Source organism: Macrotis lagotis, chromosome 1, assembly GCF_037893015.1.
Source record: "Macrotis lagotis isolate mMagLag1 chromosome 1, bilby.v1.9.chrom.fasta, whole genome shotgun sequence".
NCBI lineage: Eukaryota > Metazoa > Chordata > Mammalia > Peramelemorphia > Peramelidae > Macrotis > Macrotis lagotis.
Window position 1 is genome coordinate 140,073,344 of NC_133658.1, and position 17,692 is coordinate 140,091,035.

Genomic DNA, 17,692 nt, shown 5'->3' on the forward strand with positions numbered 1-17,692 from the left:
TCAATAAGATGATATATAGTTGGGTTTTTTAACAACTTGGAAAAGTATTAAGAACTTTGATCAATGCAATGTCTAACCATGACATCAAAGGATAGATGATAAAGCATGCTACCACCTATGAATGAATGCCTACCCAATGTGCAGAAAGGCACATACTTTTTAGACATGGTAAATATGAAGATCTGTTTTGATGGACTATCCTTATGTTAATTTATTAAAGGGATTGTATTTTTTTTCTTTTAACTGGGAAGAAGGATTTAAAAGGGAAGAGAACTATATCTAGTTTGTTTCCCCAATCTCTAACCCCTTGCATGAGATAAAGGAGGGCAACTGACCTTTTAAGTGATAAATTGAATTTATTATATACTTTTTTAAAAAAAGCAAGATGTACATACTAGAGATATATAAAAATATAAAATCCTCATTTTCTGTTTTGTTTTATACACAGAAATGTTCGTTTTTTGGTGATTGTTAAATTCAGACTCAAAAAATACAAAGTTAAAAAATTTTAAGCAATGATTAAAATTTGGATTAACTGTTATTAAACCTCTAAAAAGGAGCATTCCTTAGCACCTTTTTATTTGGTGAAGTATAAACTGAACAGAAAGTGTACAGGATGTATAGTATGATAAATCAATCATTTACTGACATTAAATAATGCTAAATTTTCTTTCTGTATAATGCTTTGTGGACAATAAAAGTTTAAAATCCCAAAGCATCAGACTTTTAAGTTAAAAAATGGCTATTAATTTAAATGAAACTTATATGGAAAGATTTTTTAGTGGGGCAATGGATATAGTGCTGGGCTTGGAGTCAAGAAAACCCAAGTTCCAATTCTGAGCCAGATACTCCCTAGTTGTGTAATCCTGGGCAAGCCAGGATTGCCCTGACTCCCCAAGTCTACAATGGGGTTATAGTATCTAGCTCTTAGGTAGAGGATCAAATGAGATATTATCTGTAGATAATAGCACCTACCACACAGAAGAAGAGAAAAGACACTTTGGAAAACTCTACAAATGAACAAAGTGTCCCTGGAAAGATCTTCTGCTGTGATCCTGTAGGGAAACCATACCTCCACTTCTGGTGTTCTTCAAGACCAACCACCCTACCGACCCTCATTTGCCTTTAAAGAGAGGAAAAAACTCCTTCCTCTTTTGAGGGATCCCTTTTTAACACATCACAGACTAGCTGATCTGAACCCTTTTTTTTTTAGGGGGGGGAATGTTAAACAGTAAGGCACTAGAGTCTCTCCTTTACTAAGTCTCTCCATATTTCCTCTTAATTTGTTTTTGTTTTTACAGGGCAATGGAGTTAAATGATTTGCCCAAGGTCACACAGCTAGGTAATTAAGTATCTGAGGCAGAATTTGAACTCAGGTCCTCTTGACCCCAGGGCCAGTGCTCTATCCACTGGGTCACCTAGCTGCCCCTTCATGGACATCAGCTTCACCAAAGAAAAGCAGTCTGTCTTTACATTGGTCAGTGAACCAATCTGAGAACAGCTTTTTCAGAACCTTTTCTTTAGTGCTTCCAATGACAATAAATGTTTATGATAAAAGGAAAGATGAAAAATGAATAATCCTTTCCCTTTATTCACTTCTATTTGGTTTGGTTCTTTTGGGGGGAGGGGGAATTCCAATAAAAGTTATTCTTTCCTCAGGTAAAGCCTAAAGTTTAGATTTTCTATATCCTATTAATCAACTATACAAACAGCTCTTAAGATTAGTTATCAATACTTTGGAAGAGATAAATGAATAACTGTTTTTTTTAAAATGACCTACCTTTAACAAGTAAAAACAAAATCAAATAAAAAAATGAGTTTAAGTAAGAATCACCTCTTGAGAGGAAGGAGAAGAAAACGAACTTTTGTTGAAAATAAAGTTCTATGCTCAGGCTGAGATCAAACTGATCTGACTGTATTCTGATAAAAGCTAATTAAATATTTCAAACAGGGATAATCAAGCTTGATTTCTATCTTTATTTTGACAAGCTATCAACAGATTACTAGAAGTAGAAATATCCCTAACAGAGAAAGATGGACCCATGATTTCTCTGGTATAAGAGAACTGCCCAATGAGGAAACAACCTCTATCCCTAAAATTATAGCTTTCTAAATATAAAAGCTATTGGAACTTGAGATTTTAGCAATAATGATGATGATGAAAATGATGACAGGACTGAATATTTCGATAGCACTCATTTGTGTTAAAGGAAGTCAGGTGGCACAGTAGGGAGCCATTGTGGGTAGAGTGTCAGGAAGAGCCAAGTTCAAATCTGACTTCAGACACTTATTAGTTGCATGACCCTATATCAGTCACTGAATTGTTTGCCTATTTCCAACTCTGTAAAATGAGCAGAAAGAAATGACAACTCACACCAGGATCTTTGCCAAGAAAACCTCCAGACAACACTGGCATGCTCCAGTCCCCTGGGTCATGGAGACTTAGATGCAAATGAACAACTGAACAATGTACTGGACTCTGTATGAGTGCTTTACAATGATCTCATTTGGTCCTTAAAACAAATACCTGAATTTTATGTATATTATCTCATTTATAAATGGTAACAATAATAGCTACCTTTTATGTGCCAGGCAGTGGGCTAAGTAATTAGCACTTTACAGAGCTGCCTCATTTGATGCTCACACTAACCCTGGGAGATAGATGCTATTATTATCCCCATTTAACAAATGACTAGAGGTAAACAAAAGTTAAATGACTTGCCCAGTAGTTTAGGCCTAGTGAGTGTCTGAAGCTGGATTTGAATTCAAGTCTTCTTGACTTCAGAATCACTGCTCTATTCACTGTGCCACATAGGTCTCTCAACTCTGATGACAACATTAATAATTTTGAAAATATCATGTAATATTAACATGTCTAATTACAGTCAATTAACTTGAAATCTATTACATTCATTCAAGTACCCACTACTACTCTATCCATCATTGGGCTACTGTAAAAAATAATCTGAATTGATATAAACTGCAAAATTTAACTTGTTTGTGTATACATTCCTTCCCTTTACTTTACTCAGCTCTTCTTTTCATTTCATAACTTTAGACAGTTCATCCAGTTTACCAAAGGAGACATAGTGTGACTCTCCTTAAGTCAGGGGAGACTGGTTCTGAATCTTACTGTCTGCAGAGACTAGTTTTTCTGACCATGGAAAAAGTTATTAACATCTGAGCTTCAATTTATTTATTCTGAGAAATGGGATTAATACCTAAAGTATCCACCTTATATCAAGGTAGCTATGAGGATCAGAAAACAGTGTTTGATGGCTAGAAAAGTGCTTTAAGCTTTATAATGTATTTTATCTACATAATCTCGTCATCTGAACCAAGGTCTTCAATATAAAGGGGACTTTGTAAATCTTAAGGCATTATATAAGTTTTGGCTATAAGGTACACTGGAAATTTCCAGGGAAAAATTTTTTCCATATTTTCACAGGAAGCAAGTCTTAACTCTCTTCTAATCTCACGTTCAGGTCTATTTCAAGTCCTTGGATTGATGAAAGGTTGATTTTTAAAATTCTCCCCCTTGCAACTTCAACTGAAAGGATATATATATATTATATATATATATATATATATATATATATATATATATATATATACCAATTTTATTATGCCCATACATATTTATAAAACATACTAGACTCTGTGTGAAGCGCTTTACAATTATCTCATTTGATCCTCAAAACAAATATCTGAATTTTATCTGTATTATCTCATTTATGAATGGTAACAATAGCTACCATTTTATTATTTTTCTCACTATACAACATATGAAATACTTCACTAATTGATTATCTAAAGAAATACTTCTAAAACACAATCTTTACTGACAAATTGCTTTATAAATGAATAACATTCAACAATAAAAGCAATCTACAAAGCAGACATTTAAAACTTATTTGGGAAAGGGCAAGAATATTCCAACTTAATTTAAACAAAATTTATAATGTCTATTTTGCAAGCAAGGCACCTTGTTAATACTAACAATTTCAGTATAAACTCCATTTATTTATACCTACCTGTCGACCCAGATGTTGTTTCAGGAGATGATACATTCTGAGCTGCTTTTTCATTTCTCTGGTTTGGTGTAGAAATGATAAGTTTGTCTTGTCCCCTGACACTTATTTCCGTTTTGTTACCAACTCCCTTTAAAATAAGCCAGATTAAAAACTGGATGAATACCCGGCAAATGACATCAATTACAAATATGTTTTGGAATAAACACACTCATTTTCATAATACTATGCTGTTCCTCATTCTAGGTATCTTATTAACTCATTAATTCTCTTCATATAAAGTTCTATTTTATGGCTAAAGCAGAGAGAGAAGAAAAACATCCAAGTCATGTGATGAATAAAATCAAAATAAAATCAATAAAATATCTTTGAATTTATATGCTCTCCCCATATAGTAAATTAAAGGGGAAAGAGTTCAAGTCACTTTGATCTGGTAGATAGTTGCATGGGAAGAACAAAAGTCTTCCTGAGAGCAAAAAAACCCTCCAATGAGCAGTCCCCAAACGATTCTCATAGCTACCAATGGATACAGTTGATGAGTACCTTCACAGTTGTGGAAAGAGAGCACATCTGTGCCGGCAAGTCACATGACATTCAAAATTACCCAAAAAACAAATTATGGAGTGATCATTTTATTGAAAGTGTTCTCTTTTTTTAAAGGCTTTATTCCAAACTTCTTTTAAGTGATTTATTTAAGTTAGGGTTTAAATCATATAAAACTTTTAAAGTAATGGCTCTGTTACATAGAAGCACAAGTATATCCAGGTATTCCTGTAAAATAACAAAACAATTTAAAATACATATCCACCCATTATTGCCAAAACTATCCACCAATTCGTACAGAGCCTTGAGGCACAAGTTCTGAAGAGATAAATTGTTTCAAGGCCATAGGAAGGCAATTAACAAATAAGTAGTGAAGCTACATGAGGATGTGGTTTTTGTGAAGGTTCCCTCTTCTGCATCACACTTTAGCAACTTTAAAATGAACAATTCTTGAATAAACACAGTCCAAAAAACTTCTTAGAAATGCATTTACTTGCAGTAATTAAATATTTCCTGCCCATCTCTGACCAAAAGAAGTCAATCAAAGCAACTACTAAATATTTTGTGAACTACTGATCAAAATCAAAGATCTAATATTGGTATTAAAGTGACTTTAAAAGAAATTTTTCATATAATCAGCAATACATGATTTAATAAAAATTATCCTACGCCATTATTATGATGACAATATAGGTTACATAACAGGCAAAAAGGATCAGTTCTTTCCATGAGAGTAGAGAGTTAAGCCCAATCTTGGCCACAAATCTCAACATTAATTTATTGCATATGGGGATACTAAAAAAGAAGAAGCAAAACAAAACCAACCCTTCCCCCAAGGAAATTCTGTGCCTAAATTTCCTCAGGCCCAAAAAGACTAAAATGAATTTTAAATGCCTATAAACAAATAAGCAAACAAAAAAGATCAAACAAAACAACCAAGAAAGTCACAAATAAAAACAAAAGCTAAAGACTTTGGAGGGTACCTTTGTTGAATAAACAAACTGATCAATGAATTTCCCATCTCCCGCATTCTGAAGGGCAAATACTTGTTCAATTTTCACAACTGGAGACATGTTGCACTTCTGCAGATCCAGGCTGCCTTTGTGCATTGTAATGGAAGCTGGTAAAGATTTCCTTGCTGCTGCTGTTTTCCAAGCTATTTTAACAGGGGGTGGCTCTTCCTCTTCCACACTTGTATGCCTTCTCTGGCTGTGTCTCCGGATCTCAGTACTAGATAGTGAGGAGGCTGCCTCCCCAGAATTGCTCTGTTCTGGCTGAGTGTTCAGCACTGCTTTAGGTCTCCGGGTCTTTTTCACTTCTGCTTTGGAGGCAGCACTCTTTTTTGCTTGGGATAAAACTTCCTCAGGCTGTTTGTCAACATAGATAAAAGTATATTGTTCTATCCTTTCTTCTCGGGTCATCTTCAATGCTTTTTCTGCATGGGCAATGCCAATATCCCACTGGGCTCTTTCCCGCTGAGGTCGGGGTTTCCGAATCTTTAGAACAGAAATGGGCATATTGAATCAGCCAGTCATATCTTAGATGCTCCAAATCTGGTTATACATTTTAAAAACATGCAATTCTTAGATAACAAAAACAGAATCCTAACTATTACTCTTTTCAGATTACTGTGTATAAAAAATATCTGATGTGAAGTTAGAAACATTTAGTAATTTACTTCCCCATTTCCCCAATGGAAAAGCCTCTAACAAAAAGAGTTTTAATACCTTTTGACTACACAGAAATAATGAAAGAGAAAAGATGAATAAAAGAAGACAATAACTTTAGGAGGCTGAATGAATATCAAAATAGAAAACCAAGCATTACAAACAGAATTCTATTTCTCTTTCTGACTGAAGAAAAGAATTAGACAAAGATACGAAAGATAATAGCTTTTTTATCAGCAACAGTATTTATTAAGTCCCACTAGATAATGTGCATACAAATACAATAGTGGGACAGTACTTAACCTCAAGGAACATACATCCTATATTCAACTTGGGCAGAGGTTCTCAAGCCAGGGATGGGAGTGGGACCTGAATAGATTTCAGGGAATGATGATCTTGGAAGGAATAAAAATTTTATCTTTATTTTCATTAAATACAGCTTTTGATTCAATTAGGAATAACATTATTCTCAGAAGGGGTCCATTGGTCTCAGATTAGCAAAGGAGTACCACAGACACAAAACAGGTTATGAACTCCCCTGTACTAAAGGAATATAACATGTTTACAAATAAGTAAATATAGGATACATGACAATATAATTATGGTACTTCATAAATGCTTAATCTATCCTTCCCCATCAGGGGGTGTCAGTCAGTAAATTATGGTAATCAGGAAAATCTTTGTAAAGGGAGTTGGAGCTTGGGCCAAATGTTGAAAGGATCTAGGGGTTCCAAGACTCAAAGTTAGGAAGGAGAGGAATCTAGGAAAGGGAAACAATTATTTAGATAAATAAATCCTAAGGAGCTGTTGGCTGTATTTATTAAGCAATCAATTAACAAATGTTTATTAGTGCCTGCTATATGTGGGGATACTGTGCAAAGAATGAAACGATTTTTACTTGTAATGATCATGTAGCATTCTAATGGGGGAGACAAAAATACATATAAATATAAAATTAATTATTACAAATAAATCAAAGTGGTTAAATATAAGGCAGACAGTTCTTGAGCTGCAACACAAAAAGAAGAATGGGACTGAGTCTGAATTGAGGAGGAGATGGCATTCCAAGAATGAATGAATGGTCACTGCAAAAGCACAGAGAAGGAGGGAGGAGTGTAAACAATAGAGAGAAGGTTAGTTAAACTGAACTGCAGAATGTAGATTGGAAAGTAATATCCAATGAGATTAGAAAGATAGTTTGGAACCAGATAGTATAGAGTTATAAAAACCAAAGAGGAGCTTAGATTTTTATCCTATATGCAAGAGAAAGCCACTAGACGTCATAGCACAGGAGAGTCAAATAGTCAGTTGAGCTTAAGGAAAATTACTTTGGCAACATTGTATAGGATGGTCTGGAAGGACCAGAAATGAGATGTTTGGGTGGCAGAAATGAAGCAAAACAAAGAGTAGGAGAGAGCTGTATCACAAAAACCCAGAGAAGAGAAAAGTATCTAGGAGAGGCTAATCAACAACGTCACCTGGTATAGATTGATCATAAAGGAGAAGGAAAGAGAGACCATCATATTTGGTAATTAAAAGATCAATGGTAACTTTGGAGAGAAACGTTTAAGTGTAATGATGAGGTTAAAAGCCAGACTGAAAAGAGCTGAAGAATAAGAGGAGAAGACAAGATAATAGAAGCAGAGGAAAGCTATCATAGACAGCTTTCAGCTGGGAAAGGAGAAAAACAGTTGCTTCTGGAAATAGACCTGGTAAAGGTTTCTTCAAAATAGAGGAGACACATGGGCATGTTTTTACATAGTTATATCAGAATGAGTTTTAAAACTCAAGTATTCCTTACTCCAAGCCTAGCACTCTATTTGGCTGTGATTTTTTTAAAAATTTGATTAAAAATTATTTTTTAAAAAAAATTGGAATGTTTGGGTTTGAAAACATAACATTTTTAATATGACTAAATCTAAAAGGAAATCCTATTTGAGCTTTACATCTAAAGTGCTTAAATCAGCATAATAATATAGAAATCAAGTCTTCTCAAGGAAGCAGAAACTAAGACCCTAATGATTTCTCTACATTTAGCTTCCTTAGATAGCTGATGGAAAACAAAGAACGATGCTTTGTATTGATAAAAACTCCATGATAGAGACAGGGAATACTTGGGTGTGTGTGTGTGTGTGTGTGTGTGTGTGTGTGTGAAATACTAATTGGAGGAAAAAATAGAGAAATGAGCAATAAGGAAACATGAAAGCCTTTTTCTTCCAGAATGAAAAAGTGTTTAAATCATGGATCTAGGACAAATTCAACTAAAGAGTATTTCAGAGGTATGAAAAGCTCCCAATATGGTAATCTGCCAAAGGAAATCTTTGGAGAAAAACAATTTTAGTTCAAAAGCTCCTGCTTTCTTTTCTCCTAACAATGAATTTCATCTGGCTACATATCAAATTAGCTGGCCAACAGCAGACTTGGGCAGTACTCTGGGCTAATATGAAGTGTCTCCCCCCTCCCCCCCTTAAGGGGGCTTAAGGAATGTTTTAACACTGTGAATAATGAATCAGATTGTTTAGTGCAATTTGAAATTAGAGACCCAAGTCTGAATGCTAGCTTAGAGCCTGTGTGACCTTGGGTAAATTCATTTTAGTGGGTGAATAGAGGGACTCTTCACAATTTCCTCCTCTGTAAAATAAAGGAACTGGAATAGATAACCATGAGGTAATATCTAATATTAAATATTGTTATTGCCATTCAGTCATGTCCAACTCTTTGTTATCCTGTAGACCATAGTAAACCAATACTGATCATAGGATTTTCTTGGCAAAGATAAAGAATTGGTTTAACATTTCCTTCTCCAGTAGATTAAAGTGAACAGTGGTTAAGTCACTTGCCCAGGATTACAAAGTTAGTAAATTTTTGAGATTGGATCTGAACTAAGATCTTTCTGACTCCACACCAGACTATCCACCGAGCCACCTGTCTCAGGTCTGAATCTAAGATCCTATAATTTCACTCTTGCACTTACCCTGTATAAGACACACCCTTTTCCAAAAAAATTTGGGGTCCAAAATTTGGGAATGTCTTATACAGTGGATGTAGATTTTTTTACTTGCATTTCCCACTTTTTCACACTTGTTGTCATTGTGCTCATTGTTTCACATTTGTTACTGGTATATTAGGTTATGTTTTGCCACATGCTGCCCAAAAATGCCTCGGAGAGATTTTTATGTAGTACTGAATTCAAGTTAAAAGTGATTCAGTTTACAATAGTGAATAGAAATCATGCTGCTGAACATCAGTGAAGTCCTCCAACTGAAAACAATCAGAGACTGGTGATGGGAATAAGAAACTCTACTGAAAACACCCCAGCAGAAGAAAGCCATAAGAGGCAAGTCAGCAGAGTGCCCTGAGTTAGAGAGGGAATTGAAGAGATGGATTGAAGGGCAGAGGGACACTGGAATTCCTGTGTCCACAAAGAAGGTTCGGCAGGAGGCAAGAAGAATTGCTGATGAAAAAGAAGTGACTGATATCAAAGGAGGACACAACTGGTGCTTCAGGTCCAGGAAATGGAATGGACTAATGCTATGTCCATGCACCAGACTTGCCCAGAAGATGCCTGAAAGCTATGAGTAGAAAATCCTAGAATTTCATGATGAATAAAACTTGAGTTCAATAACTTTATGTAATACCCTTTTGTTCAAATTTTGGGCCCCCAAATTAAAGTGCATCGTGTACATGGAGAAATAAGGTATTAGCTTCTTAGTATTCTGGAATTTTTTTTGTTTTTTGTTTTTTTAGGTTTTTGCAAGGCAAACGGGGTTAAGTGGCTTGCCCAAGGCCATACACCTAGGTAATTATTAAGTATCTGAGACCGGATTTGAACCCAGGTACTTCTGACTCCAAGGCCGGTGCTTTATCCACTATGCCACCTAGCCGCCCCAGCTTCTTAGTATTCTGGTCAGTATCTTTGTTTCCTCAGAAAAGGAAAATAATAGAAGTGCTTGAGAGATTATGATGATGATCTTAATGGAAATGGAGCTTATCTGCACCAGTGTTATTGCTCTCATAGACCCACAATTACCTTCCACTTAGACTATTACAATGACTGCCTGATTGGTCTCCCTCCCTCAAGTTTCTTCGCTCTCCAATCCATCTTCCAATACAACTATCAGTGATTTTCCTTAAGTGCAAATCTGACTATGTCACTCCCCTTCTCAAATTCTAATGGCTTCCTATATCCCCTAGGATCAAATGTCCTTCACAACCTGGCTCCTATCTCCCTTTCCAGACTCATTCTGTGTGTTCCAGCCAATCTGGTCTACTCTATTCATCACTCATGACATCATTTTCCATCTTAATGTCCTCCCTCCAATGCCATCTTTCACGCGTATGATGCATCTCCTCCTCACTCTTCTGCCTCACAAAATCCTTTACTTTACTTTCTTGTAAGATGTGGTTCAAGAACTATTTCTTGTACTTTCCTGATGCCTCAAATTTTGCCAGTATTCTTCCAAATAATCTTGTATTTATACTGTGTATGCTTATTTGTGTGCATTGTCTCTAGCAACAGCATAAAAGCTCCTTCAGAGCAAAGACTACTTCATTTTGTTTTTGTATTCCTAGTGCCTAACACAGTGGGCTCAATAAATGTTATGATTGATTGACTAATCATGTACAAATGGGGCAAGAGATAATGAAAGTTCAGCAAAATGAGAGGATAAACATGTTTTTATGTATCTAGAGATAATCAAAAAAGAAGAGGAGTTATTATTATATTTAACTGCTTTGGAAGAAGACAGAAGAGAACTGTGGTATTATGACTTTGTAATAAAGGGATGTACTATGTGGGCTGACATTGCTTATAAAAGATATAAAGGGCAGCTAGGTGGCGCAATGAATAGAGCACCGGCCCTGGAGTCAGGAATACCTGAGTTCAAATCCAACCTCAGACACTTAATAATTACCTAGCTGTGTGGCCTTGGGCAAGCCACTTAACCCCATTGCCTTACAAAAACTAAAAAAAAAAAAAAAAAAAAAGTAGCGTAAAAGAGGTAGATGAACAGTTCAAACAAACAAGCAAGAGGATAGAAACTAGATCATGCCATTTCCCTTATGTTTAAGGTCTCTCAATTGCCTATAGATAAAAGACAAACCCTAGTCTGACATTCAAAACCCTCCTTAATCTTACTTCAAACTATACAGTTTTATTTCATACAAGATTCCTCTTTATATGCTTCACATGCTAGACAAACTGGACCACTAAACATTTCCTACTTCTCAGAGTAATTATGAGAAACAAATGATATATGTTAAATGTCACCTGACTCTTCAAACACTATGTAAATAAGAATGGCTATCATCATCATCATCATCATCATCATCATCATCATCATCATCATCATCATCATCATCATTATTTTTGTCCCTCCCCCAATTCAGCATTTCCTCTATGTATCCTCTATTCAGCACTAAGCATTAGCTCTTGGCACCAAGTAGACCCTTACTGTTTATTGAATGACAGCTAGCTGGATATTTGACCAGGTTATTGAAAGTACCACTCATTTCCAACTTTATTCAAGCCTCAGATACTATGACATTACTTCAGGGACTCCTTCCTCAGTCCTCAGCACTTGTGTTCCACCACATTCTTATTTGCAGCATGGTGTGGCTGTGTTGGGTTTCTCCTAATGGAATGCAGACATTCTGGCACATAGTAGACACTAAATATTTATTGACTGATTTATCTTCTTGTTCCCCCTGGCTACTTCCAGGCTACTGTCTTGCCCCAATTTCATTCATTTTTACCTCCTTTGAAGATCAGGTACTTATACTATTTTCTCTGTCTCTATCCTGGATGCTGATTATCAATCTACTTCCAGAACACCTTTCCATACTCCCCAATAACTCGGACATGTTATTCATTCTTTACCCTTCAACCTCTTTGAATCTCATTTTCTTCAGCAGTAACATGAGGGGATTAAAGTATTTTCTAGTTCTAGATCCTGTAAGCTTATGGTTTTCTCTAAGACATTGTTTACCAGTTATCCCTACTGTTCAATCGTTCCTTGTCCACTGGCTTGATTTCTGCCTACACAATGCAAAATATCCTCCAAAACACCTTCCCTCGATCTTTCCCATCTAATATTTCCCCCCTGTTTTAGCACTAAAAATAATTTATACTCAATGCCTATATCTCTTCTTTAAGCAAATTCCTCCTTTCAACCATCCCCCCCCTCACCCTGGGGTGGGGTGGAGGAGAGGGGATTTCTGTCACTTTACCAGAGATACAGAATGGTATAATGGACAGAAAATCAGCCAGGAAGTCTTGGGTTCAAATCCTATGGTTGACATATACAGGTTGTGCTGGGCAAGTCATTTAACTTCTTAATGCTTAGCTCACTAAGACTATAAATTGCAGAGAAGATGTTGATTTGTATTGGTAGACAGTTTATTCATCTGAAAGTTCCCTATACAAATGAAATCACAGGTATAATCCTTATCCCAACTTAACTAAAATGATCTAAGGTCACCAATGAATAGGAAGACCTGAAATCACTTGGCCTTATTTAATTCTCATTGACTTTTTTGGAGTACTGGAGCATTTAATAAACAGTTTGTTGCTTTATGTTTTTTTGGGTTCTCTTACACTGTACTATCTTGATTCTCCTACTGTAGGAGTTACAAGTCCTGAAACTAAGACCTTGGCGGTCACTAAGCTCTTTAGTTATAGTTATATCAGAGGTATACAATGGAAAAGTTGGGATTTAAACCAAGGTCCTAAGACTCCAAATCCAATACTAACCTCTCTGGCTCTTACTTGTTGTGAAAGAAGAGCTTTTCTAGATCTTTTATTGCTTCAAATATAATTTTTTTGGGGGGGAGGAGAAGACACTGAGATAGATTTCCCTATCTCATTCAGGTTGGAAATATACAGATCACTCACAAACATGATGACACTTCTATTTAGTAGAGAAACTTGGATCTGTTTATTTCTGACATAGGTTTGTTTGCCTCTTAGACAGCCCGGTGATCCCCAGCTTCAGCCACAATGGTAGGATAGCAATATTTCCAAAGACCTTCTACTTAACCATCTCTTCTTTCTCTCTCTCTCTCTCTCTCTCTCTCTCTCTCTCTCTCTCTCTCTCTCTCTCTCTCTCTCTCTCTCTCTCTCCCCTCTCACCTTACATGAATGAATCCAAATTTATATCTCTAGTCTCTAATTCTAAGCTTTCCCTATTGAAATCTATTGAAATGCAAGTTATCTTTTAAACTTTGAATCTCTTAAAGTACTTTCCCTATACCTCTTCTATGCAATCAACACATTTTATTTTGTATTAAAGTTATGTGGTATGTTTTGACATCAGTAATGAAATACAATGCCTACCAAAAGTTAACTTTGCATCTTCTTAAAGACCTAGCATAACAAGTGCACAAAAAAAGGTGCCTAAAAATGTGTAATATTTTATGAATACTAGTAAATTCTGAAAATCTACCTTTGAGGCTTTCTAAGATGCTAAGCATTCTCTAAATAAAACAAAGAAAAATCTGATTATATGACTATTTGCAACCAGTAGTTTGATAAAAATGAAAAAGAAATAAGACAGATTTCCTCACCTAAAATACCACTGCGTTAGAGTTAGCATTTAGGTCCATTTTTTCAAATAATACAATATAAAATTCAGCTTAGTTTTATTAATAAAATTCTCTTAAGGTAAACAGATCTTTTAAAAGACAGGACATTTATTTTAAAGTAGTTACCTGTTCACAGGGAAATGGACAAAAAACTGTACAGCATAAAACAAAAAAAATGCATCAATGTGCAATTATTCAGAAATTTCACTTGTAGCATAAAACATTCACAAACTAATGGCAGACTTGGGAAACAAACTTATGAAAGGAAGTCAAGAGAATATAAAACATAACTAATTCTAGCAAGTTATTTCATGCTTTACCAGCACCTGGTTAATTTACGCTCACAAATTTCTGACTCATCAGAAACTCATATACTTGACTTAAGCAGGTAACTGAGTTAACACCTGTGAGCTCTTGTCAATCAAACTGCATTAGTTATTATAATAACCTAATAAAAGCTATATTTTATGGAGCTTAAAAGCAAAGAAATAAAACTAATACTGTTTGAATTCAACCAAGAGAAATTCCACTGATTTATCAAATGTTTTAAATATATTCAATTGATATAATGAATTCAGATGCATACCTTTTGTTTCTCAGAGTGATTGCTGGCTTGTTTAGTTGCTTCAGCTAGCAACTGTTCATACTGTTTGTGTCCTTTGTACTCTCGTACCCGCTTTTCATGGACCCATGCTCTCTCTGGCTGATTGCTGAAAAACTGGACATGGTACTCTCGGGCCCCTGAAAATAGAATCCCTTATCAACAATTTGAAACAAATACCATGGATGTTTATCCATTAAAAATTCATGTGCAAAAGATGGTGAGTCTTAATTTTACATCCATCCATCATGTCAACAAAGTTTTATAAATAATAATTTGTTATATAATTGAATAATTAAATACTACTAATTGTTCATATTAAGAGTATATCATGACTACTGAATAAATGTTTGCATAATAAGATTGTGAGTTTAAGGAAAATTTATTAATTATTGATTTTTCATCACTATGGTTAAAACAAACTGATTTTTTTTAGGTTTTTGCAAGGCAAATGGGGTTAAGTGGCTTGCCTAGGTAATTATTAAATGTCTGAGACCGGATTTGAACCCAGGTATTCCTGACTCCAAGGCCGGTGCTTTATCCACTACGCAACCTAGCCACCCCTAAAACAAACTGATTTTTATAATATTTAGATCTGTCTAATAAACAGCTAACTCTTAATTTGTCCATGATAAAGAAAAAAAAGATGTATTTTGAAAAATTAGAAAATATTTCAATGTAATGATAATTTTAATTGTTATTCAGTCATTTCAGACCCTTTGTGATCCCATTTGGGGTTTTCTTGACAAAGATACTGAAGTGGTTTGCCATTTCCTTCTCCAGTGGATCCATTTTGTCAAGCAATTAAGAGGCTAAGTGATCAGCCTAGGGCTACACAGTTAGGGAGGGTCTGAAGCCAAATTTGAACTCAGGTCTTCCTGACTCCAGGCTGGGGCTCTATCCATTGAAGCTGCTTCTAATTATTTTATTATTGTCTTTTACAGTTTACAAATTAAACTGTTTCTTAACAATACCCTTATGAGTTACTAAGTATAAACACTGTCTCCTACTATTCAGAAAGGGAAATTGAAGCTCCAAAAGATTCCATGACTTCTTCTGGTTACAGAGCTAATAAATGTCAGATATCCAGTATTTCTGAGTCAAATCCACTCTATCATCCTGCTTCTGTATAATAACCACACATTCCTATCTCTCTCTGAATTAATCCAGGCTATCCCTTATACTATCTGGTCATCTTCATATCACTCATCCCCTTCTGCTAATGTACTGGACCAATTGATGATCTCCAACCCCCCCCCCCCCAGTCTATCCTGCCTGGGCTCCCATAAATGTATCACTTGGCTTACCCAGTATTTCATATCCCACCCCAGCCATCTTCAAGCCATCTGCCCTGTCACAGGAACTCCAATATAATCTAGATGGGGAGATTCAAATGTGGCATTTTAATCCTGACTTTAGAAAAATATGTTTATTAGCTTATGAACAGATTAAGTTAAAATAAATGTCAAATAATACAAGAGAGACAACTAGGGGTTTTTCCCATTTTCAGTTTTATTAGCCTTTTAATCTTTAAAAATCTATTATCTTAAGGAAAATTCTGAAACTAGATTAGAATTTTACATGGGGGAAAAACAGTAAAAAAATAGAAAAGTTGGGGCAGATAGATGGTGCAGTGGATAGAGCACCAGTCCTGGAGTCAGGAGCACCTGAGTTCAAATCCAGCCTTAGTAATTATCTAGCTGTGTGACCTTGAGCAAGTCACTTAGCTCTATTGCCTTGCAAAAACCAAAAACCAACAAAAAAAAAGAATAGAAAAGTGATTGTGAGATCAATAAAGTAACAACCAAAAAAAAAAATAAAGTAACAACCAAACAACATTGAGGACTTTTTGCCTGATTCACTTAGTGTAGGGGAACACTGAATATCACCTAACCTGGAAAAAAGGAGACAAGTAAGAGTTTATACAATTTACAGAGATTCATAGAAGTTTTGACTTCTGCTTCCTGACCTCATTCAGACTTCAGGTTTTAACCTAAACCCTTCAGTCAAAGGAAAGAAAAGCTCATGTCTCTGCCAGGGATAGTAACAAAGAATAACAGCTTGAGATTGTTACAGAACACAAAATATGTTCTAGAAAGCCCAATCTCCTTACAATAATGCTAGATGTTTGTGGATTTCATTGTAACTGTAAGACATGTGATCCTTAAGGCAGTTCCATTATAGTAAATAGTTGTTTATTCAGTTGCTACCTTATAACTATAATTTTCTAGTTTTAGAGAAAGTCCTGAGGACATGAGAAACTGAATGTGACAAATAATACAAAATTTCATTTTAGCCAATAGTTCAATTTCTTTTTCTTTTAAAACTTATATATCAGGGACAATAAGAAATAGACCATTTACTTGATTTAAAGCTCATTTCTTTCTTGTTCTCTGGCTAAAATAAAGGTAGTGAAACTATATAATACAAAAACTTGACAAGTTCACAAAACAGGTAATTAGCCAATAAACAATCACTTGCATTAAAGTAGGTGCTTATGTTTGAAGAACTGAATAAAAGGGTTGACTAAATATTACATAGACTGTATTTAAAGAAATAATTTATACGTATATTTTCTTTTGTTTGGTTTGGTTTTTGTGCAAGGCAATAGGGTTAAGTGACTTGCCTAAGTCACACAGCTAGTCCTATTATGTATTTGAGGCTAGATTTGAACTCAGGTTCTCCTGACTCCAGGGGTGGTACTCTATCCACTGCACCACCTATCTACTCCATATGTATAGTCTTTATTTTAGAAAGATTGCAAGACTAAAAGTAACTTTTTAGTTTTAAACTAAAAAATACTAAATAGTGAATAAGATTTTTCAATAAGCACTATATAATTTAAAAGCAGGAATACTTAGCATGTTTACATATGAAGCTTTTTAAAGATTTGCCTTTTGGTGTGAAAAACATGCTCTCTTTGACTCCTCAGGATACTAAAATATTTTTGATAGCAACTATGTTGAGAGATCAATAATGAAACATTTAAAAGACAATATGTAAACATATTTAAGTGAAAGACAATTTATAATTCATTTATGAGCATCTCTAGTATCTCAGAGAAGCAGTCATTGCTGAAATAATACAGAAATAACAACAGAAAAACTTAGGTTTGAGGTCCAATTTCAATACTTACTAGCTATATGACCTTGAATAAATCATTCAGTCTTTCAGACTAAGTTTCTTTGTAATAGCAACACACATTTACACAGTGGTTTGAAAAATATTAAAATACTTTTCTCACAACTCTATGAGTTGTTACACACAAG

At 35.1% G+C, this 17,692-nt stretch overlaps 1 protein-coding gene across 5 annotated transcripts in view; it reads right to left on the reverse strand.

The window, feature by feature from the left end:
* Positions 1–17,692, reverse strand: part of NSD3 (nuclear receptor binding SET domain protein 3) — a 143,475-nt gene that overhangs the window by 43,324 nt on the left and 82,459 nt on the right. For all 5 annotated transcript variants that reach the window (XM_074208831.1, XM_074208829.1, XM_074208830.1 and 2 more), the window contains exons 5-7: positions 14,409–14,563; positions 5,558–6,070; positions 4,035–4,161 (exon numbers count right to left, since the gene is read on the reverse strand). In XM_074208831.1, the coding sequence (XP_074064932.1) occupies positions 4,035–4,161; positions 5,558–6,070; positions 14,409–14,563 (795 nt within the window). The remainder of the gene's footprint in view (positions 1–4,034; positions 4,162–5,557; positions 6,071–14,408; positions 14,564–17,692) is intronic.